Source organism: Lycium ferocissimum, chromosome 4, assembly GCF_029784015.1.
Source record: "Lycium ferocissimum isolate CSIRO_LF1 chromosome 4, AGI_CSIRO_Lferr_CH_V1, whole genome shotgun sequence".
NCBI lineage: Eukaryota > Viridiplantae > Streptophyta > Magnoliopsida > Solanales > Solanaceae > Lycium > Lycium ferocissimum.
In genome coordinates this window covers 57,061,203-57,086,449 of record NC_081345.1, presented here as the reverse complement: position 1 = coordinate 57,086,449, position 25,247 = coordinate 57,061,203, and the positions used below count along the sequence as shown (strand labels likewise).

The 25,247-nt window shown below is 35.0% G+C and overlaps 2 protein-coding genes across 2 annotated transcripts; one reads left to right on the top strand and one right to left on the bottom strand.

The window, feature by feature from the left end:
- Positions 1-2,602: 2,602 nt before the first annotated feature.
- LOC132054886 (uncharacterized) lies at positions 2,603-4,290 on the bottom strand. The gene is made up of 2 exons (XM_059446845.1): positions 3,031-4,290; positions 2,603-2,951 (listed from the first exon to the last, which is right to left on the bottom strand). Exons 1-2 carry the CDS (start codon positions 3,936-3,938, stop codon positions 2,855-2,857), a joined length of 1,005 nt encoding a protein of 334 aa, XP_059302828.1. The 5' UTR covers positions 3,939-4,290; the 3' UTR covers positions 2,603-2,854.
- An 8,977-nt stretch (positions 4,291-13,267) lies between these two features.
- Positions 13,268-24,150, top strand: LOC132054229 (serine/threonine-protein kinase BLUS1-like). The gene is made up of 2 exons (XM_059446274.1): positions 13,268-13,387; positions 23,071-24,150. The coding sequence occupies exons 1-2, from the start codon at positions 13,268-13,270 to the stop codon at positions 24,148-24,150; spliced, it is 1,200 nt and encodes a 399-aa protein (XP_059302257.1).
- The last annotated feature ends 1,097 nt before the right edge of the window (positions 24,151-25,247 follow it).

The following is a 25,247-nucleotide window of genomic DNA, read 5'->3' as shown; positions in this document are numbered from 1 at the left end:
ACTACTGATAAGCGACATAGACCATATTATATAATAAAAGAGATAAATGCCTATACAGCTTATTTTCTGAACTAATATACCATTGCGCAGTGAGCTTAGCAGCTAATTTTATTAATAACAAGGTTCATTACAAAAAGAAAGTAGCTGCGCTTTGCAGAAAAATAAAATTCTATAATTAACTGCAAAGATAACTTATTTTGAGAGGTAAGTTTACAGATAATCCCAATCAATGACATGAAATAATCTCCATTGTCCAATTCAATCTTGTAATACGAAACCAAGAAAATCTACCTGGCCTGCCAAATACTTCCATTTCAAGTTCTAGTCTACTTTTAGCGCTACAATAAGGTGAACAAACACTTTCTTTGGTGCTTATCCTCTGTCAAACTTCCCAAGAAAGAGTATAAATCTAGCGATCTCTATAGGATGCATACTACGCTTCCTTCGTAAATCTAGAATAACTTGTGCGAGTCACTTGGATATCTTAGCGAAAGGAATACATTTTCTCGATAGTGATTCTCAAAAGCAAAGTGGAATGCAATTGTCAAGATCGAATGATGATTGTAATTGCTTCCTTCAACTTCACCAGTGGGTCGTGTCCCACCAGTTCTAGCCTCAAGAATTGAATCTAAATCCAAAGTCCGAACTGCACTGGGAGAATCCTGCATCATAAAGAGTAACAAAGAGTAAACTATGAGAATAAGGTAAGAAACTAATTTCGAAGTTAATAGAAAATCCAAGTAAAGTCATATGTAAATGATATACAACTATTTCCAGGAAACTATATCAATGTCCACCAACATAGCTTCACACTCCATCTGATACAAACTATTGAAACCAAGATGATTACATTTACATATCATATGTAATAGCAAAAAGAGTTGAAACACCAAAAAGTGAAAAAAAAACTTTATGTTATCGGTTACTTTCACGCTTTCACTAGACAAGGCGCTTTAACTAAACGATGAAAATTGGCGAAGCGACTCAAATTATAGTGTCATGTGACATTCTTAATTATCCAAGGATGCTCCATGATCTTTTGAAAAGAAAGCATTTTTGAAGAGTCCATCACAAGAAGCTGCAAAGAGAAAGGAAACAATCGTAAAAAAAGGCGTGCAACCAGAAATTTTGCAAGTGTTTTAAAATGTAACTCTTTGACCTATATACACCAGTATTATTTTCTATATGCACTGTATGTGCTTTAACTAACCACCCTTCAGTTTATGTAGTTTCTTCTTACAGAACTAAAGCATAGACAAGTACTAATAAATTTACGTGGCTAATGAGATTCTTAGGTTCAAAGAGATACATCAGGTGTTGAAGGGAAGCTGAGGTCTACCTTCATAATTCCATAATACTCAAGTTAGTTTATCTGGATTTTCCAGTAACAGTTAAAAGATGACAGAAGCAGAGGAATAGTTACCTTTTGAATGTGTCGGTCTGTCTCTCGGCCTCAAATGGAGGCACACTGTATAAAAACTCGTAGCAGAGGATCCCTAGAGTCCAATTGTCAACCGCATAATCATGAGCTTTGTTCTCCACCATTTCCGGTGCTAGATAGTCCAGAGTTCCGCACATTGTATGTCTCTTGCTTCTTGATTGTACAGACCACCCAAAGTCTGCGATCTTCAAGCGGCCCTGCATTTCATGTGATAATCTAGTCTAGATATTTGTGGCAGTTTTCAGATGCTAGGTGCTTATTAACTTTTCAAAGCACCAAAATAATCTTAAGTTCTCTAAAAGATGAAAGGAAGAAAAGGCTGTGATTAAAAGTTAGAAGTTTCTGCATTTGTAGGTTTTCAGACATAAGAAGATATACATAATTCAATCAGACAAAATCTGCAAATAACTTATGAAAGTCATCCCCCTGAAATCCGCTAAACAAGATACAAAATTCAGAAGAACTATTAACAGGTAACTGACCTTACTATTATGAGGTTACATCACAAGCCAATGTCGTCGCCATCACCTATGCTATCAGCTTCATCGTCATTAGTCCTATTATTACCTTCATTCTCCTCATTATCACTTATGTACTCTACCATAGTGTCATCCTCTTAGTCAGAATCTTCTTCGATATAATCAACTTCAACTTCTGGTTCTGTTTGACCATCCAATTCAATTACATTTGCATCCAGGGTAATCGGTTCAACATCATCTCTATGTAGTTTAATCAACATGTCTACCATCTCATTGACAATCGAATTGCTTTCAAGTGACATGTCTTGATACACGTCATTATTTGTAATATGCGACTTATCACTTTCTGTCTCTGAATTTTCCTTCTCCGGGACATCATATAAGTGTCTATCTTGAAATTTGAGCACAATTCTCCAATTTCCCCCCAATTTTGGGTCATCAATGTAAAATACTTGTTTTGCTTGAGTAGCTAGTACGAAAGAATCATGTTCATACCAAAATCTTTTAACACATATGCTCGTAAAATGTTTATCTTTTTGCATCCCCGTTTTTTCTTGCGAAGATCAAACCACTTGCATTTAAATAGAAAAACTCGATTCTCATCAACATACTCTAACTCAATGATGTCGGTTATAATACCATAAAAATCAATCAACTCATTTTCATGATAGCACCGCAACAACTATACCACAATTCGACTTTTACGTAATTCATCGCGTCGTTGAATAAGATACCTAACACCATTTATAACACAGCCGATATGTTTTCTTCCACGCACATCGATTCCATTGCCAAAGGATATAATTTCTTGATAGACATTGACTTGTCCTTATTATATAATTTCAAAATCTATGATTAAAAAAATATTGCGTTCAATTAGTAAAGAAGAAAAAGATTAAAATTTAAACACAACAACATGATTATTATCTTAAAATCACTTACTTTCCTTTTTAAACCATAAAGGAAATTGTTCTCTGTGTTTCTCTTCTATATTCCCAACATCTTGTTTCACCAACTCTTCTTTATGCTCTCTGCATGTAAAAAAATAAATTATTTAGAAATAGTATTAAAAAATAAAAATATCAATATATAAATAGAAAAATTACTCACTGAAGAAAAGATTCTGCTTCTTCGCAATTATTCAACACATACCACCGAGCCATATCAAGATCTTTCCTTGGTATGGCATCATAATCTCCATCTCCAAATGGTCTAACACTCTTTGAAAATATGTCTAGAACAGGTTCATCTTTCTTGCTAGATCCATCATCATTTCGATCTTCACGATTAAATCTAGTTTCGATGCCGGTAAGATACATAGAGCAAAATGTCAAACATTCATCAATAATATAGCCTTCTGCAATAGAACCTTCTGCTCGTGCCTTGTTTCGCACATAACGCTTAAGCTTGCACAAGAACCTCTCAATTTTGTACATCCAACGATATTGTACTGGTCCCCCATACATAGCCTCTCGTGGTAAATGCACAGCCAAATGTACCATAATATCGAAAAAAGCAGGTGGAAAGATCATCTCAAGCTTACATAATATAACAATTATATCCCTTTCAAGTTGTTCTAAGTCATCTCGTCTCAATGTCTTACAACATAATCGTTGGAAGAAATCGCCTAAATCAATCAATGATGAAGAGACATTTTTATTTTCAAATCCACGAATAGCAATAGGTAGCACTCGTTGTAACAGGACATGATAGTCATGACTTTTGAGTCTACTTATTTGACCATCATCCTCACTTACACACCCTGAGATATTTGAAGCATAACCATCAGGAAATTTAACATCTTTTACAAATGCCCAAAACTTTTTTTTCTCTTTTTTTGACATAGTATAACAAGCAGCTGGCATTGTACAACTAGAACCATCATGTTGCAACCATAGTTCTTTTCTTATGTTCATATCCTTAAGATCTTGTCTTGCTTTATATGTGTCCTTAGTTTTCCCATCAATATTTAATAAAGTCCCCAGAATACTCTCACAAATGTTCTTTTCTATGTGCATGACATCTAAATTATGCCGCAACTTCAAGCTCTTCCAATATGGTAACTCAAATAAAATACTTCTCCTCACCCAATTCAACTCTTCAGGAAGACGTTTATTTTTCTTATTATTTGAGTGTTTTCCTGGTTTATAAGTACTGAGTAAATCCAATTGTTGCAAGACATCATCTCCTGAGAGCTCTTTTGGTTTTATTCTTTTTTCCCATCAAATTTCTTGCTTCTTCTCCATGGGTGGCTAGCTTCAAGATACCGACGGTGACCCATGTAACAAATTTTACTTCTTACCCTCTGTGAAGGTGCATCCTTATTGCAAGTAGGACATGCCATGTATCCCTTAGTGCTCCATCCAGATAAATTACCTAATTCATAAAAAAAGATAATATATGTTCAGTAGCAGAAGAAGAGCTCTTCTCCTTGAGAAAATACAATCAATGATTGCGCAACTTCTCTCTCTCTCTCTCTCTCTCTCTCTCTCTCTCTCTCTCTGTTCTTCATGTTCTTACTAATAAAGTTGGTCTCCAAAATGAAAACGGAAAAAAGACTTACAGGGAGGCAAGTTTCCTCTTTAAGTAAGCTCTATAAATATATTATTGATCTAACCCATTGTATAATATGAGTTGCATATTCAACTTGCCTATTTGACGTGAAATTTAGATTTACATGTGAAAATCCGTTAAAATTCCAACAAATATTAGATCTGAACTCCTAATTCTAAAAGTACCACAAGTTTACTGCTAAGAATCTTACAGGTCAAACCTATAAATTTTAGATCCTAAATCCGCATTTGGTCTTCTCATAGTGATCATGTTAATTAGAGATACACAAACTTCAACAGAGTTATATTATTTTTGATTTACGCCAGTGCATCTACCTAGAATGAACTATTAAATAAATAAACCAGTCATCAAATTGTGTGCTGCTATCGCAAATAGTGCTAAGTTTACACATCACTAACTGATATAAATAAACAGTTTCTAATATACACAGTGTAGTATTTGTTGCACATGTCTATGCATCACATAAGTCGGTAATTATACACTACTAATTCTTTTTTGTTTTTCATTAACCTACCATCCGAAATACATCTTCATGAACAATTGAAATTACACTCGTAAAACAACGCTTCATGATAAAATAAGTAAAAGCTAATTAATATCACAGAAATAATTGCAACGACAATAGTTGCGTAAGGATAAAAAAATATATAACTCTTCATCAACAACGTTTAAAGGTCACGGGAGAACCTCGTTAGTATGCAATTTATTATCTTACGAATCTTCTTGGAATGAGTTAGCTTATTGCTCATTCTCTATGAAGTGAACAGTTGCCACGAATTAACAAAAATTGCACTTACAAAGTTTGACTCCTTCTTTGGAGAATGCAACGATCACTAGAGAGTTGAATTCCTCGGCCAACGAAATTGCTCTATTAAGAAAATGTACAACGGTATCGAGAGGTACCTATCCAAAGATTCAAAGGGAAGAAGCTCATTTGCAATAACCAAGGAAGTCCTAAATGGTTGTTCATTCTAAATTTAGCTCTGCAAAGAAAATTGTACACCAAAGATAGATTGATAAAATGGGGTAGGAACTACAGTCCTACATGTCCATTGTGTGAAGGAGCAGATGAAAACATTCAGCACTTATTCTTCCTCTGTCCAATATCAGCACTCATATAGCAAAAGATACTACATTGGCAAGGCATCTCAAAACCAGTACAAGGGTGGTTGTGATCTACGCCTTTGAAATCCAATGATATTTTATGTAATCTGTGAAATTTATAATCAGGAGAGGATTCAAAGACTATTTCGAACATCAAAGGACATGCTATTAGCTCTCCAATATATCCATTGTAGAGGAACACCAACATTTGTCGATGAATTTTTTTTATCCTTGGTGCTTTGTTAAAAGATACAACAAAATGAAGCAAAATTTTCAGTTGTTTCTCTCTTCATCTATTTGCCATACTCATATGGTGTTTTGAAAAAAAAAAAAAAACTTTGACTTTTTCCATCGATGATTCCACTAAGATCGAATGGTCTAATAATAAATAGTAGGGAATTAGACATCTTGAAAGGATGAAAAAACTATGGGAAGCATTTATGGTCCATGAAAATTGAGATTCCACTCCCCGGGAGGCATCAAGTGTCTCTACATCATCACTCCATAACTCTTTCAAATTATCAATCAACTAGGACGCATAATAAACATCAATATCCTTTCGCTTCCAAACAAGTGGAAGGAACATTTCACAAGAGAAGATTAAAGAACAAGATTTCCAAACAAGATGTTGTTGTGTTCCACGTAAGGATTCTATAATCTTGTAATTTTATTACATGGTAGTGATTATAATTAATTTAAATAATATTAATATTCTTCTTTTTGAAAGATGTATATACTTCGGGAGAGCCGAGAGAGCCTTCCATGACTATCATCAAATTATTTATACTTGGTACAAAATCGAACATAAAAGGTCTCGGTTATGGTCCGAAATCTATCTCAAGAAGAAATCTAGTAGTAAGTTCAAAGAGGAAGCTCATTGCCCAACATGATTTACCGATTAAATGCCAAGAAATGGCCATAAGATAGAAACCTAGCGCTATAAAAACTCGGCGGACCAGATACAAGCATTAAATTCTCAATTGGTTACTTTAGCGACGCCAAGAGGAAATGTTTAAAAAAATGCAACATTTTGTTAGCTCATCGCCATCAAGGTTAGAAATAACACTACTTTACATGATAAATTCTGTTTTAGTTCTTTTATTATATATATATAATAATTTGCATTTGATCCATATCCTAAAGCAACCTCTTGAATCCATAGGAAAGTTGTTAATTGTTGGAGTTCTTAGTGACAAAAAATCACATGTTTAGACTTGATTGACTTCTAAGATCTGTTTTTTTTTTTAAAATTAAATTTCGTATGGTTTGTCATCGAACGAAGAAACATTTAGGTAGGGAAGTAATTGCAAAGTAAAATTCCTCCATTTATTTTCGAAACCAAAATGGAAGTTCCACTTTGATCAAACATGGCTGTAAAAGCGTAACTTTCTTGTAGATTATCTTTCCAAGCTTAGCAAAATCTTGCAACTCTCCCTTTTTTCATTGCAACTGGTGGTGTAGAAGGATCAAGGAGCATTGTGGAATAAGGTACACAAGGGACATCCAAGGCTAGAAAGCAAAGGGAAGTTCGGGTGTTCTTTAAAAAACGCTTATAGCAACATAGTAGGTGTGTTGGGTTGGGGGGTGTGTTGACACCCAATTTTGTCCCTCCTTTATTTCAATTTATTTTCTCGGGATTTTAAATTAATTAAATTTAAATATTTTATTTTTATTTTCGCTACTATTTTATTGCTATTAATATCATTACTTTCATTTACTATTTTCTATCAACATTACTTTCGTTATTTTATCACAAATCTTTAATAGTTCGTCATCGTTTCATTTTCGGATTTTGCACTCGTTACAATTAATCTTACTTTGTTAAATCCTTTAATTTCTACTAATTAATATTTACCTTCACATAATATACATTGTACTAGATATTAAATTAAAAGCCCAAGAAAGAATTAAAATTGAAAAAGAATGGCCACGATCTCTCCCGAACCCATCACCATTCTCACCCGACCCGGTCCACTATGCCTATTCATCCCTAAAATCTAATGAAACAAAGAGAGCCACACACTCTTTCCTCTTCAATACAAGAGCCAATAAATATTTCCATACCAAAATTGTCGCGATTAAGCCTTCGTCGTTGACAAGGAAGGCATTCCTTTTCTACTCCAAGACGCAACAACCTTGAAAGAACAAAGTAAAATTGGTTCGTTTTAGGCGCGAATCCGCAACCAAGTCACGTGAAGATTACATATCTCATTCTTTTCAAGAAAACCCCAATTCAACCTAAAACCCCGCCCAAATTCCGAACCCAGCAAACCCTAGGTTGATTGACACCTATAAATACGTCGCTAAGTCATAGCCACACAGGGAAAAAAACACCAACAGAATACTATAAAAACATTTCCATCTCTCGATGATTAGTTATTGTTTTAATATAAAAGTGAATTTGATTGTTTTGTGTTTCTTCATAAAATATCTACATTTTTTAGGAGAAGTTTGAAATTGATTTGGACGAGCATTACGTGAAAGATAGTGTTGAGGATATTTTAAAAATAGATTCCGACAATGGCGTTACAAGTTAAAACGTCCCTCTTTCGCTCTATTTGAAAGTGCACGTTCCGAGGAATGTAATTTACTCGTAAAATTGAAATGATTATACGACATATCGGTATTGGTTGTTGATTTATTTGGTCTGACAAGGTCATGGAGAAAATTGGAATAAGTTTGAGATTTGAGTTTACCATGTGGGCTGATCGAATTCGATTATAAGGTAATTTATATTCATGTTATTCTCCTTGTGTGTTTAAGTTACATATATTTATATTTTTTATCTTTGTAGAAACGAAATGCATAAGCATTTAGTTTAAACTTAAAACTTGATTGTCGTATAAGTTATTTGGATTAAATATAATCATTTTTGATAAGATGTGTGGGTCAAAAGCGTTTGTACCGCATTTGGGTATTGTCCTCGAACTTGTAAGTTATACCATTTTTTGTTCTTCTTTCTAACAATATTTTAGTTCTACATCATATTAATATTTTATTTTATAGGTTTTAATGGAGTTAAAATAGTTAACAAACGTTTTAACAAGTGTAAAAGGAATTGTATTACTCGATTCCGATATACAAAGGATGGTCATCTTTATATGCCGATTATTAACTATGTAAGAAAATTATTATTTTAGTACCATATGCCATTGCATTTACAACTTGGGATTAATTGTCTATTGGCATTTATCGTGCTTTGTTGAGAAATTAAGATTTCCCTTGAGTAATTCATAATAAGTTTTTCTTGTGATTGGACTTTAAAATAATGAAAATTCCACTTTACAACTCGACAACTACTCAAATTAACTCCCGCATCTACTTTCATTCAAAGCTCTCATCCTTTTGACGCTCATCTGAACAAGAATATTGATTTTGTTATAGTCTTCCATCGAAAACTTCGTTTCCAAACAAGATGTTGTTGTGTTCATCTCATTAGACATTCTTTGATGTTGTTTATGTGTTGGTATGACTTATACTGTTCGTTGGATGATTAGTTGCTACTAACCTTATCTCACGTGATTATTTGGAATCTTTCCTTAGCCTTATAGCAAGAGTAATTTAAATAGATAGCAATATTCTTAGGATCTAGAAAACAACTTCTAACTAGCGGCCTCCCATCACAAATTGGTGATTACAAAGATATATATAAAATTAGCAAAACGATTTGCCAACCAAGCTTTTTTAACTCTAAAATGATTAAATTATGGAGTACTATACTTGGTAAAAACTTAAAGGGGTATTTTAAAAGTTCCCACAATACCATTTCAAAACTCCCCGTTACCCAATTTCTCAAGTCATTAGTTTCCCATACTTTTCGCCAAACCAAAATTCTACTTTCAAAATCATATCGGCCTTTTTGCTAAAAACATCATGTTAACCCATTTACATTCTATACTATATTTACCAAACGGATTTTCAACATACTTTCTTTCATAAAATGTTTACGACTTACACTTAGCCTAATTAATTCACCTTAAGTCCGGTCGGATTAACCATCATTAATGGAACTTAGAGGATGCCTAATACCTTCCCTCTAGGTTAATTGAACCCGTACCTAGAATCATTTGGTTTCGTAGACTTTAAAATTAAAATCAACTTTAGATAATTACTCTAATTAATCTTAGGTGCCCTAATTCACCGTAAATAATTAGGTGGCGACTCCTTAACTTTAATCAACCCCGGAATTACAATGCATTAAACTCTCAATTGGTTACTTTAGGGGGGGGGGAGCAAGAGGAAATGTTTAAAAAAAATACATACATTTTGTTAGTTAGACTATCGTCAAAAGGAAAAGAAAAAAACAATCGTACTTTACATGAGAAAAATGAACCCAAAAGTCTGTTTTATGTTTTTATTATATAAATAATAATTTGCATTTGATCCATATCCTAAAGCAACCTCTTGAATCCATAGGAAGGTCGTTAATTGTTGGAGTTCTTAGTGACAAAAAATCACATGTTTAGACTTGATTGCTACTTCTAAGATCTGTTTTTTTTTTTTTTTTTAAATTTCGTATGGCTTGTCATCGAACAGTAAACATTTAAGTAGGAAAGTAAGCTGAACAAAGTAAAATTGATGCAGAATGACCATTCGTATTTTCGAAACTAAAATGGAAGTTCCACTCTAGAAATGTTATCAAACATGGCTGTAAAAGCGTAACTCGCTTGTAGATTATCTTCTCTCGTCAACCCCCATAAAAGAAAAAAATTAGAGGAAATATGTTCCTAACTCTCCCCTTATTTTCATTGCAACTAGTGGTGTAGAAGGATCAAGGAGCATTGTGGAATAAGGTACACAAGGGACATCCAAGGCTAGAAAGCAAAGGGAAGTTCGGGTGTTCTTTAGAAAACGCTTATAGCAACATAGTAGGTGTGTTGGGTTTTGGGGGGGGGGGGGTGGGGGGGAGCAAATAGCATGGTTTGGAGGGATATAGTACAGGAGGGTTGACCAACGGCCATATAATACATACTTTTAACATCATCTTGGAGTATTAGTTAGACTATCTGTCAAAAGGAAAAGAAGAAAAACAATCGTAGGCGTCGAAGGTTGGGATTAAATTCACCAGAGAAAAATGAACCCAAAAATTGAGCTAAATCATATGGGTCTGGACAGAATACTACCAAAGGTGTCATCGCTTTGACACAACATTAGATCAAAAGTATATGTGATAAATGTTTTCTCGCAACCTGTCCACTCAATCCAATCTTCCAAAGGCCTATTGTTCGCGCGGCTTTTGCTCTTGCGATGAATATCACCACACCAGTTTGTCCCGTAAATCCAAACATATACCTCCTATACAATCCGTACTCATCAAAACTGGAATAAACAGTAGTACTCATAAAATCTAGCTAGACATTTGAAACATAAAAAAAGTTACGCTATTAGGAGAAGATATTAGAATTATAGTATTGTAGTATGATATTGTTCCAAATAGATAAATCCTTTTGATGATGAACTCTATTTAGCTTTGGATTTGAGATTTGAATTCTTCAACTTCTACACTTTAAATCTAATCTTAATTTTCTTTTCTCTCTTTTCCGCAGGTATTAAATGTGGAAATTGAATCAAGACTCGATTGCAAGCTAAGTGTCACCACATTATTAGTATTTTAGAAGAAACCTCGCACTATCCGTCTTAGTTTAGGAGTAATATTTCGTATATTTCGGTTGGATTGGTACTTTGGAAGAAACTGCATTGTCCGTCTTAGTTTAGGAGTAATATTTAGTATATTTCAGTTGGATTTTCTTGTTGTTAGACATATTTTACTTTTATTTAGGAGTTTGTAATGAGATATGATCTCAGTACAATTTTAGTTGTTCTTAATTGTATGACCATGGGTGAATTGTATTATTATCTAGCATGTTTTGTTATTTTATTTTCAATTTATGCAATTCTAATTTTAAAAATTAATAACTACAAAATAATTAAACGTCATCGAATGTCTATAATTAGTGACAAATATTTTGTCATTAAAGGATTAATTTTTGGCGACGACTAAACTAAATTTTTCTAGACAAATATATTTTCGTCACGAAACAAATTATTTCGTCATAAGTTGATTACATTCAGCGACAAAAATATATTTGTCCTAGTATCCTCCTCCTTATTGGGTACAAATTAATGCTTTATGTTATGAAAATTGTAATTGTCACTAATCATGACAATTTATAGTGACAATTTTTTTTTGTCAGCAAAAGCAATACTATTAGTGACTAGATGATAGATTTAACTACAAAATTGTAAGCTTTGTTTATAACAACAAATTTGTCACTAATCTCTATACATTTAGGGACGAAACATTTTTTTGTATATAAAAGGTAGTCTTTAGTGACGAAATTATATTATTTCAGCTACAAAATACATATAGCTTTTGAGACAATTGGTATCGTCACTGAACAAACTAAATAGTTAGTGACAAGATAGTTTCGTGGGTGTTAGTAGCCTCTTTAGTGACAAAAACACACTATCAACTACGAAAATCTATCCTTTTTATGACAAATATGTTCGTCACAAATACTATGCATTTGGGGACGAAAGGAAGATTTCGTAGTTAATAAACTTTATTTAGTGACGAAACATTAAGTTGTCTTTGTATACTTTTAGCGACCCGCTTTTAGGGACGAATGATTGACGAAATTTTTTTTGTCACACAAGATTTTTGGTGACGAAATATGACTTATAAGTGACGAAATTATTTGTCCCTGATAATCGAATTTGTTGTAGTGAACGTTTCAATGAAGAAAAGAGCGGAGTGAGATGATTGTGATATTTGACACAAATATCTTTAGTTCGCGTCATTTTCCTCTAATTTTTAGCACTTTAATCGCATATCTTTGTATCGAAATCGTTATATTCGAGCTTATGTTGGTTTGTTTGTGATGTTTAGGTACAACGAGGATGAATGGAGGAGCTCCGAGTGTTTTCGTGAAGTTTTGGAAGAATTGCATGCAATAAAAGAGACGAGAGGTAGAAGAAAATCGAAGAATCACTGAAGGCCTGCGCGGCACCTATGCTTCCCGCAGGTGCCGTAAGTCGGCAAATTTTCCAGATTCGTTCGGTATTTGGTTTTTTATTTCCAGACTTTACCCTAGACTGTAAATATAGGTTTTAACATTGTAAATACGGCTAGGACATGTTCTTGAGCACAGTAAGCCGTCGTTCTTAGTTTATTAGCTTTTCTTATAATTTTTTGTCATTAAACCCTAGGTTATTCATGAATTCTTGCATCTCTTCTTGAATCATGAGTAGCTAAACTCTCTAATTTTAGGGTTGTGTCAAAGACATGATAGCTAGTTTGACGACAACTTCTATCTATTGAATTTCCATCTTTTGGGTTGCTTATTTATTCTTGTGCTTAAATTGTTTATTTACCTGATCAATAGTTATACACTATCTGTGGCGTGTGAATAGAACTTGAGAGAGAGAGAATTTGCTTGCATAATAAGAATAAATAGAGTTTGGTCGAGATCCCTTAGGGCAATCGTTTCGCTAATGAGGATAGGAATATACCCTTTAGCCTCGCGTAGTTGAATACAGAAATTTAAATGCGTTCTTGCTATTTGTTTGATGACCATAGGAATATAGGCGTTGGAGTAGCTATAGATCAACAAACACAAAATCACTCAAGAAAGTTTAGAACAAAGTTTAATTACAACTTCCATTATTAATGGCAGGGCTTCAATATTACTTCTTCCCTTCTGATTCCTACTATCCAAGGCCACCAAAGATTACTACCGATGATGTGGCAACGACAACGGTGGTGAGTAGCGGCGTTCTTGAAAAACTGGTGAGTGGCGCCGCCGTGGTCCACCGTGACATGTTGTTACAAGACAAGATTCTTAAAGTGTCAACTCCATTGTCAATGAATTTGGTTAGATATCAGCCAGTGTTGGTTTCCAAGACTAGTAGAGTTATGCTTTATTGCAACAATTGTTTTTTCAATTTTTGATTTACTAATATATTAAGTCTTTAGTATACATGTATCATTATTAATTATTGTATAACTTAGCTTGAATTTGAAAAAAAAAAAAAAAAAAAGGTAGCTTGAATAGACTTGTGAGCAACTCTGAAGAGACTCATAAAGTAATTATTAACTGGTCAACTAGTTACCCAGAAAATAGAATAAGTAGAATTGTTAGAATACTTGACTGGATTGTCGCAAGCCATGACCTTGGAACTCTTTCTCATCTGATAAATTTAAAGAATTTCTTCCTAGTTTCATATTGCTACGAATCTCTTATTTTATTAATTTCGTTAAATAATTACAACAAACATTGAAATTGTGTCACACCCAATCCTGGTAGGGCATGACGAGCACTCGCCTCTCATCAGAGTCGAGCGAACCTCAGACATTCGCTCTATCAAAACCTGTCATTTCAAAAAACTTTTAAGAACATAAAACTTTTCCAAAAAGAAATCATCTAAAATACATACTCTTTTAAAGTATACAAATGACTCAACTGATATCACTCTATCGGCATCTAGACAAACATATCACAGGACACTGTCTGCAAAGTCTCTAACATATACAAAATACCATAACATAAGTACTTTGACTCAAAGAACACTCCGAACTAAGATGGAGCTCACCAATCCGAATTTGATAGCCCGGGAACATCCTATAGCCAAAAGTCTTCTACTCATCCGTATACACACACGTGGCATGAAACGCAAAGACCCCCGTGTAAAGGGACGTCGAGACGAACAATGTACCGAGTATGTAAGGCGAAACCGAAACAATATATCTCGACTCGGATGATAAAAGAGAGATGACTCAACTCGTACCCGTAACCAACTCGATAAACATGTACGTGCATATGAACTTTTGATGCAAAGAGTGTATATATATATATATATATATATATATATATATATATATATACGCATGCCTTCACCCCGCTCGCACCCCTTCGGGCATAATAGCATAACGGCCTCCTGGTTCCCTCTTCGGCATCATAATCATCGTATACCGAGTGATCGGTGGTTTGCGTATATAACGCCTTAGCCCTTTTCCCTTCCCCATGAAATGATGTCGTGCATGTATGTAAATATTCAAATGCATGAAAATCTTTGAAAACCATCAAAAGACTCCTTCGGAGCAACTTTAACGCAAAACGGAAACTTCTTCCCCTTTTCATTTGTCTCCTTCGAGACCCTAAAATTTAAATGTAAAATGCATAGGAAAGAGAAAACCCTTTGAATGTCCCCTTCGGGACTTAAGAGGTCAAAGATACAAATACTCCTACACTATCTAGGAATAGAGTCTTTGGAGTTCGTTTATTTGCTGGGTTCGTTTAGATAATAAGGATCTTCATCACTACCATAATCATCACCACTATCATGTCTCACTTGAATGATCCATAACATAAACTGAGGCCATATGTTATATAGCACGCTCAGACATAAGCTGAGGCCATATTTCATATAGCACACTCAGACATAAGCTGAGGCCATATGTTATATAGCACGCTCAGACATAAGTTGAGGCCATATGTCATATAGCACACTCAGACATAAGCTGAGGCCATATATTATATAGCACGCTCAGTCACGTCATGAAATCATCTAGAAACTTAGGCTTGAAAATCTCTAGGATTAGAGTCATCATAAGATTCTTCAGAAACTATAGACTTCTGGTATTTCTAGGAGTAAAAATATTATGGATGTCATGTATGGAATCATAATATAGGAATCATGCCTTTGAAAGAAAGTTTTAACCTTAACATACCTGGAAGCTTACATTTCACTTTCCAACCTACCTCCTTGAAATTTACGTCTTGTCTCAAATCTACATATAAAATCATTCATACTATTGTTAGGCCCGTTGTCATATACTTATCCTAAGCCTCCAAATAAATCTTTCTAGAATCCCAAAATTTCGGCGAAAGATCTCCTCTTGTTTATATACCTAGCCCAAAATCTCAATTCAGCAACCAACAACAACAACAACAATACCAACATCAACAACAATATTATCAACACCAAAATATCCCATAAACATCCCACACGATGTTTTATCCAATTTCTCGACCCATAAATTCCTTATATGCTCATTTAGTAACTTTTCCTCCGTAGATAAGCTTAAATCAATACTAATAAGGAAAGGTTCATACCTTTCACCCGCTAGAACTGCAATATCTTTGATTATCACCTTGAATCCAAGCCAAGTTCCTTCGCAATTCCATATTATAATCGGAGCCATGTGTTGTCCAAACTTAAATTCGGGGATTTTACTTAATTTGCGTTAAAATCTAGTGGACGGAAGTTGGGAGAGTTTTCAAGAGAATTTGAGAAATGTTTGGAGAATTTTTTTTAGGCTGAAAAAAAATGAGGGGTTTTAGCCCTTAAATAGTGAGCTAAAGTCGGTATACTGTAGCAGTACTGTTCACCACCTTACTGTTCACGGTGTACTGTTCATCCGCGAAAATTATTTCGAGACCTAAAACTTTTATACACCGATCTCTTTATTGCATACTTGGACATGACCAAAACTCCATACTGTCTGTATAACTTGTTCAACATCTCAAATTTGGCAAAACTTATTTTATTTATTATTTTTTTTTCCGATTCGTTTAACCTCCAACCTTCACGATACTTACTTATCACTTGTTGAACATAACGTAAACACTTATAACTTCAAACATAATCCTGTCCTTTGAGCTTATGTGACTAACCTATGATGCAACTTAACGCCCGAAAATACGGGATGTAACATCCTTTCCCCCTTTAAAAACATTCGTCCTCGAATGTTAAATTAAGACGCAACTTACTTCAAGCTACATCTATAATCCATCCTTGTGCTCGTACTCAAGCTTACTTGCTTCCCCCCTTAAAGGTTTTACCTTATGGTATCACTATATCCAGAGTATTCTATTCGAATCCGTAGTCGTAGTCATTTCGTCATGATCCTTAACATCCTTCCCTTTTGCCTCCACATGCCCGCTTATTTTTCCTTTATTCTTTTCTTAAAAGTATCGTCCTATGGTACCTTTCGGAACTCTAAATCTCATGTCCTTTCCTGAACTCATTTGCATTTTTTTTTTCATTTGTCAGCTTCCTTTTTTTGTCACCAATTGTTCCAGTTTCTTGAGCAACCATTTCCTCATTTCTTCTTATTGTATTTCCTTTTTCCATAAATACTATCCCGTGTGATTATCTCTACTTCCTTGCTTCTTTCCACCCCTGGTCATCTTTTGCAGTCTATTTCTGTCCTTGGTCTTTTTCAGATCTCACTTCGATTTATTCTATCTAGTTTAACTCAAAAATACTTTCGTAGCTCACCTTATGTCCCTACACTCTTATCCTTCCATTAGTATCGAAATAGCCTAATCTTGACTGCAGTTTTATCTTAACACTCTAACTTGCGTTGCCTTGTACTTTCCCTCAATTCATCCGTAATATCGTGGCGTATATCCTCCGCTTGTTATCCCACCTTTGGCATCAACTCTTCACTTAGTCCTTTCCCTCATATTGTGTCACCTCATTATCAAAACCCTACTATTCCCCTTAATCCCACTCGTATACAATTATCTCAATAGCTTCGACCATAAGTCTCAAAATCAGTCCGTATCTATGTGCAGCAATACTCTTTAACTTGACTTGAACATATAGCCGATTCCATAATCCTTCTGATAATTTACTACCTTATTGTCTTCATACGACTCGCAATACTTTACTCACTTGTTTTTATAAAACCTCAAATTGTACTATTGATCACCTTCCTTGCTGATCATTCAGGATATCTTACTTGTTTATCAATTTTCTTTATAATCCCAATAAGTCTCATTCCTATAAAGCCTTTAATCCACCTGAATCCCCTTAATCTCAACTGAGCCATCTAAGAATTCCTTCTAGAGCAGTTCACAAGTATTAATCCAACATATTTCACTTACCATCCTGTCGCTAGGTTTCCCATTTCCCTTACTTATGCAATGTACACATACTCACATGATTTAGCTTTGAGAGATTTTTTAATAGAGCTTCCCTTGTAATTCTTACTATCCCAAACCTGCACACAGCTCAGAAAGCAAGTCCAATGCCTCACAGGGCAACCGCAGAAATACAAACGATCCATAGTTCAGCTATACCAAATTCTTCTCATATATCAGCACCAATAGACGGAAAACATACCTTTCTGATACGAGCACCAATCCTTACTAGTAACCTTAAAACCAAGCAAGCAATCACTCATCAATAATCAAGACATCTGGGGTTAGGACCAGGGATTTCATAACCTATGACATAGCTCTACGCACGATCTAAGATAAGAAAGAAAGGTAACCATCCTAGATGTCCTGTAGCCTCCTGTTTATAAATGTGGCGCGCTTCACACCATAAACAAGACTCTACTGGACACGACTTTGCAGACAACCCCTAGGACGAACTGCTCTGATACCAATTTTTCACACCCCAATCCTGATAGGGCATGACGGGCACCCGACTCTCATCAGAGTCGAGCGAACCCTCAGACATTCGCTCTATCAAAACCTGTCATTTCAAAAAACTTTTAAGAACATAAAACTTTTCCAAAAAGAAATCATCTAAAATACATACTCTTTTAAAGTACACAAATGACTCAGCGATATCCTTTGTTGACAACTTGACAAACATACCACGAGGAAAACTGCAAAGTCTCTAACATATACAAAATACCATAACATAAGTACTTTGACTCGGCAACACTCCGAACTAAGATGGAGCTCACCAATCCGGCGATAGCACGGAACATCCTATAAAATGTCTTCTACTTATCATATACACTGCGTGGCATGAAACACGAGCGCCCCCGAGCAAAGGGACGTCGGTACGAACAATGTACCGAGTATGTAAGGTAGAACGAAACAATATATCTCGACTCGGATGATAAACTTTAAGAACAACTCGAAAACATGTACGTGCATATGAACTTTTGATAATGTGTATATATATATATGTAATGCATGCATCACCATTACATGACCCGCCGGGCATAATAGCATAAAGGCCCACAAAATGCGACTCTTCGGAGCATCATAATCATCGTATACCCGACCGATCGGGTCGTATATAACGCCTTAGCCCTTTTCCCTTCCCTATGAAATGATGTCGTGCGTATGTAAATATGCAAAAGCATGAAAATATTTGAAAACCATCAAAAGACTCCTTCGGGAACTTTAACGCAAAACGGAACTTCTTCCCCTTTTCATTTGTCTCCTTGAACCCCAAAATTTAAATGTAAAATAAAGCATAGGAAAGAAAACCCTTTGAATGTCCCCTTCGGGACTTAAGAGGTCAAAGATACGAATACTCCTACACTATCTAGGAATAGAGTCTTTGGAGTTCGTTTATTTCTTCAGATAATAAGGATCTTCATCACTACCATAATCATCACCACTATCATGTCTCGGAATGATCCATAACATAAGCGAGGCCATATGTTATATAGCACGCTCGGACATAAGGCGAGGCCATATGTTATATAGCACGCTCGGACATAAGGTATGTTATATAGCACGCTCGGACATAAGCGAGGCCATATGTCATATAGCACGCTCGGACATAAGCGAGGCCATATAAGGCGAGGCCATATGTTATATAGCACACTCGGACATAAAGTAAGGCTATATATTATATAGCACGCTCGGTCGCGTCATGAAATCATCTAGAAACTTAGGCTGTCTGTGTGTGTAAGATTCTTCGAAACTATAGTCATTTCTAGGAGTAAAAATATTATGGATGTCATATATATATATATGCAAAGAAAGGTTTAACCTTAGCATACCTGGAAGCTCGCTTCTCGACTTTCCAACCTACCTCCTGTCTTGAAATCTACATATAAAGCCATTCATACTATTGTTAGGCCCGTTGTCATATACTTATCCTATAACCAAATGTCTTCTACTCATCTGTATACACCTGCGTGGCATGAAATGCAGCGCCCCCAGGCAAAGGGACGTCAGTACGAACAATGTACCGTGTATATCTCGACTCGGATGATAAAAAAGAGTAACGGACTCAACTTGTTGTAACCAACTCGATATATATATATATATATATATATATAAATATATATATATATATATATATATATATATGCATGCCTTCACACGCCTCGAAATTATTCGGGCATAATAGCACAATGGCCCCCGGGCCTCTCTTCGGGCATCATAATCATCGTATACCGGCTGATCGGTGGTTTGCGTATATAATGCCTTAGCCCTTTTCCCTTCCCCATGAAATGATGTCGTGCGTGTATGTAAATATGCAAATGCATGAAAATATTTGAAAACCATCAAAAGACTCCGCCGGAGCAACTTTAACGCAAAACGGGAACTTCTTCCCCTTTTCATTTGTCTCCTTCGAGACCCCAAAATTTAAATGTAAAATGCATAGGAAAGAGAAAACCCTTTGAATGTCCCCTTCGGGACTTAAGAGGTCAAAGATACGAATACTCCTACACTATCTAGGAATAGAGTCTTTGGAGTTCGTTTATTTGCTGGGTTCGTTTAGATAATATGATCTTTATCACTACCATAATCATCACCACTATCATGTCTCACTTGAATGATCCATAACATAAACTGTTATATAGCACGCTCAGACATAAGCTGAGGCCATATGTCATATAGCACGCTCAGACATAAGCTGAGGCCATATGTTATATAGCACGCTCAGACATAAGCTGAGGCCATATGTCATATAGCACACTCGGACATATATATATTATATAGCACGCTCGATCACGTCATGAAATCATCTAGAAACTTAGGCTTGAAAATCTCTAGGATTGGAGTCATCGTAAGATTCTTCAGAAGCTATAGACTTCTGGCATTTCTAGGAGTAAAAATATTATGGATGTCATGTATGGAATCAAAATATAGGAATCATGCCTTTGAAAGAAAGGTTTAACCTTAACATACAGAAGCTTACATTTCACTTTCCAACCTATCTCTTAAGATCTTGAAATCTACATATAAAATCATTCATACTATTGTTAAGCCCGTTGTCATATACTTATCCTAAGCCTCGAAATAAATCTTTCTAGAATGCGAAAATTTCGGCGACATCTCCTCTCGTTTATATGCCTAGCCCAAAATCTCAATTCGAACCAACAACAACAACAACAATACCAACATCAACAACAATATTATCAACACCAAAATATCCCATAAACATCCCACACGATGTTTTATCCAATTTCTCGACCCATAAATTCCTTATATGCTCATTTAGTAACTTTTCCTCCGTAGATAAGCTTAAATCAATACTAATAAGGAAAGATTCATACCTTTTACCCGCTAGAGCTGCAATATCTTCGATTATCACCTTGAATCCAAGCCAAGTTCCTCCGCAATTCCATATTATAATCGAAGCCATGTGTTGTCCAAACTTAAATTCGGGGATTTCACTTAATTTGCGTTAAAATCTAGTGGACGAAAGTTGGGAGAGTTTTCTAGAGAATTTGAGAAATGTTTGGAGAGTTTTTTTTAGGCTGAAAAATGAGGGGTTTTAGCCCTTAAATAGTGAGCTAAAGTCGGTATACTGTAGCAGTACTGTTCACCACCTACTGTTCACAGTGTACTGTTCATCCGTGGAAATTATTTCGAGACCTAAAACTTTTATACACCAATCTCTTTGTTGCATACTTGGACATGACCAAAACTCCATACAGTCTGTATAACTTGTTCAACATCCCAAATTTGGCAAAACTTTTTTTTTTTTTTTTTTCCGATTCGTTTAACCTCCAACCTTCACGATACTTACTTATCACTTGTTGAACATAACGTAAACACTTATAACTTCAGACATAATCTTATCCTTTGAGCTTATGTGACTAACCTATGATGCAACTTAACGCACGAAAATACGGGATGTAACAAATTGTTACTCTCTGGAGTAGTCACATCGGAATTTGAAGTAGTTAAACAGTAGAAAATCTAAGTCTTTGCGGGTATGATATCTGGACTTTAAATCCTATACTACTTGTAAGACCGTATATACTTGCGTGTGCGTTTGGGAGCAACAAATTGCAACAAATTTAGCTTTAAGTTCTAATCATCATGAATAGTGCTATCAGATTAAGAAATTATACTAACATAACATCGTAATAACATGAAAGAAGTTGAACTGGAAAAAAAGTTGAATTCATCTTAAAAATCTTATTGATGCCCACAATTCAATTTTCTTATTTGCCTAATGTCACCATCATCGTGAGGTTTTTAAATCTACACAATTTGAAATAAAATATGTTTTCAATATTCGAATTTTTCAAATGGTATAGTTGCAAGCACTTATACCTATAAAATAGAAATTAGAAAACTGTTTTACATAAAAAAATATAGACAATACGAAATACATCTTGTTCGTAACAAAATAATTGCTAGTTAGAGGAACTAATCTTATTTTTCCCATTTCTTTTACATAATTTCTTTTAGTTAAAAAACCAGTCAATTTCTTGAATTGAAATTACCGTTGGTGGTATACTAATATTTTCCTATTTTAAGACATGAAATACTTGCCCATTTAAGAAAAATAAAAAAACAAAAAAGAGGGAATGAATAATAACGGCTTCTTTAACCAATTAGGCGCGCGGAACCAAAGCTACTCGTCGTTTTTACGGTAATGCATGTATGTGCTTGGCCTCAAAGACCATAACGGACAAAAATAATTAAACAAATATTAACTAGTTTTGGAGAATTAATTTTTCTACTAGTTTTTTGAGGTGATATTATGACACATACCACTAAGTATTTTCTCCGTGTTCTTCCCAGCCCAAGGGTTGGAGGTAATAAACTAATAATCATTTTTCCCTTTCTTTTATATAATTTATTTTAGTTAATAATCCAGTCAATTCATGATATGAAATTATCAGGTACTCTCTATCCTGTGCCTTTGCACGCCCCTTAAGAATTAATAAATGAAGTATATATTTTACTATAATACTCATATTAATTGGTGTATAGTCTCATTGAACTTGGAGAATAATTTGGAAATTGAGTAATTAATGTTAAGGGTAAAACAAGAAAAAAAAAAAGTTTGTCTTTTCTTGATTTTTTTTTTCTTTTTTTTAACCCCTCCCCCTAGGAGCTCCCTCATTTGCTTCGTTGGTGACTCGAACTCGCAACCTTCAGGTTGAAAGTGGAGGGTGCTTACCATTTGAGCAACCCCCTCTTGTCTTGATATGCTAAAGTGTACAAGTAAAATAAAAATTTATTTTTAGTATAATGGACAAGTAAAAGTGAATGGAGAGAGTAGTACACTAATTTTACATGAAATACTTGGCTATTTAAGGAAAAGAAAAGGGGAAAACTAAAGAAAATAATTAAAAACAAAAGAGGGAATAATGAATAATAACGGCTTCTTTAACCAATTAAGCGCGGGCTTTTACCATATAAATACATGTTATTCTCATATTCATCTTCTTCTCTTCCTCATTAAACCAATCCCAAATTTTCTGAAAACTATCATTCTTTGCTTCAAGAAAATATGCAGAATAATCCCAGAAACCCATTCACTTTTCGCAAAGAAATTGTTTCTTCTTCAAATATGAAGAATCCAAGAAGGGTATTTGGTTCTTCTTCCAGTCTACAAGTGGAAGTTGGTTCTTCTTCTTCAATTCCCAGAAATCCATTCAGTTTTCGTGACGAAATTGCTTCATCTTCTTCTTCAAGTCTAGTACTACCAATAGATTATCAACCTGGAAAACTTGGCCAAAAATTCATTGATCCCCTCACTAATGACACTTATCTTCTTGAAGAAGAAATTGGTTCTTCTTGTAATGGACTTTGCCGTGTTTACAGAGCTCAATATACTGCATGTCTCGAGACGAATGGCTGTTTTGTCCCTAATGGCCACGTCACTTTAAAGATCATCAACAAGAACCTTCAAGAAAGTGATGAGCTTCAAAATCAAGTTCATACAAGCATTAGTTATACTAGAGATAATACAAGAAAGTTGATTGGACTTAAGAGAAGTTTCACAACTGATGAATTGGTATGTATTTCTTTACCGTATATGAACAGAGGATGTCTTCGTTATATTCTTTCTACACGTCCGGATAAAAAATTGCCTGAAGATTTCATTGCTGTTGTTCTTAAAGAAGTAGTTGTGGGTTTAAGTGATGAACTTCATGTTGAGTTTCATAATCCAAGGGCTCATAAGACTTTAAATGCTGGAGATATCTTTGTTCATATTGATGATGCTACTGAGGAAATGTTGATTAAATTAGCATTTGAAGCATCGGTTTACGATTCCGAAGTCATTGAGGAAAATCAGAATTGTAATGTTGGAGAAGCTAGTTCATCGTCTTCGTTTTTGGATGTGAAGAGTATTTTCAAATGGGGTGCTGCACCAGAGGTGTTAAGGGGAGAAAATGACACACCAAAATCTGATGTTTGGCTATTGGGAATAACGGCATTGGAATTAGCGTATGGGGATATACGTGTGAGAAATCGTGGGGATTTGGATTATATAACCAAGAAGATAAGGAAGAAGAAGAGGTTGCCGAGATCACTTGAAAAGCTGTTGCTGAAGAGGAAAGCGAAATTGAAGAAAGTGAATTTGATTAAATGAAAGAAAAGGGCATTTTCGGAGGAGTTTGAGAAGATGGTTGTTTCTTGTCTTTGTGAGAATCCAGAAGAGAGGCCAACTGCCCATCAGCTTTTGAGTACTCCATTCTTTACTACTGCTATTGAAAGGTTTCAGCAATTTGTATTGAATGCTAAGGATAATCCAGACCATACTGATAATTGAAGATCAAACAAAGAATTATCACTGTAGAATTAGACATTTACATTCATATGATGGTATTAGTAAGAGCAAAATTCTAGGTATATTCAGCTGATTTTGGGATTAAACATCGATGTATAGTACTAGCTACTACTTCGTTTAGGAATAAAATGCTCTATTTTTTGAGCTTGGGATGATATGGTTTAGTATGCACATGGAATAGAATTTCTGCTGGATTTGTCATCTGATTTTTTCTCTGCTTTATTTTCCTTCTGATCGTAGCTGCTTCTAGTATTTGATTTGGATGATACGTTTGTATATTCCTACGAAGTTTGTCATTGTTTGTGGATAATGCATTGGTTTATGTTCAATTGTTTCTGGTGGCAGTGACCTGTATTTGTTGTTACCCACAGTAGCTGAGAGTCTGATAAACCAGTATGCAATTTTAGTGTATCACTTCAAAAAGGAGTGCAATGAAGCACATGTTGAGCAGCATACTGCTGAGGCAGGAATAATCAATGGACAGTAGATATTAGTAGCATAATTCATCAGCCAGGAAATAAACCATGTTTTCATCTGTTAAAAAACGAAGATCTTTGGTCACTTCCATCGTCAAATAGGTAATCTGTGAGGTTTAGTACCAAAAACTGGCACACACAATTGCAAGAACTCAAGTCAGTGACGCTTCACTTGTGCTTCAGAAACAGCAGCTTTGATGAAGCGCATGTGGAAAACATAAGGCGCTGGAACTGTTAAGTACCTCAACATATTCCAGCACTGCTAATTAATCATTCACATCAGCAGCATCAATGTTCACAATCTGGACTTTTGGTTTATGACATTCAAGATTAATCCTTTCATAAGCATGGTCTTTGCACCACTGAATCCAAATCAAGACAGCCTTGTCTATCTGTTGCCATAATTAGCAAGTAATTTCCCTC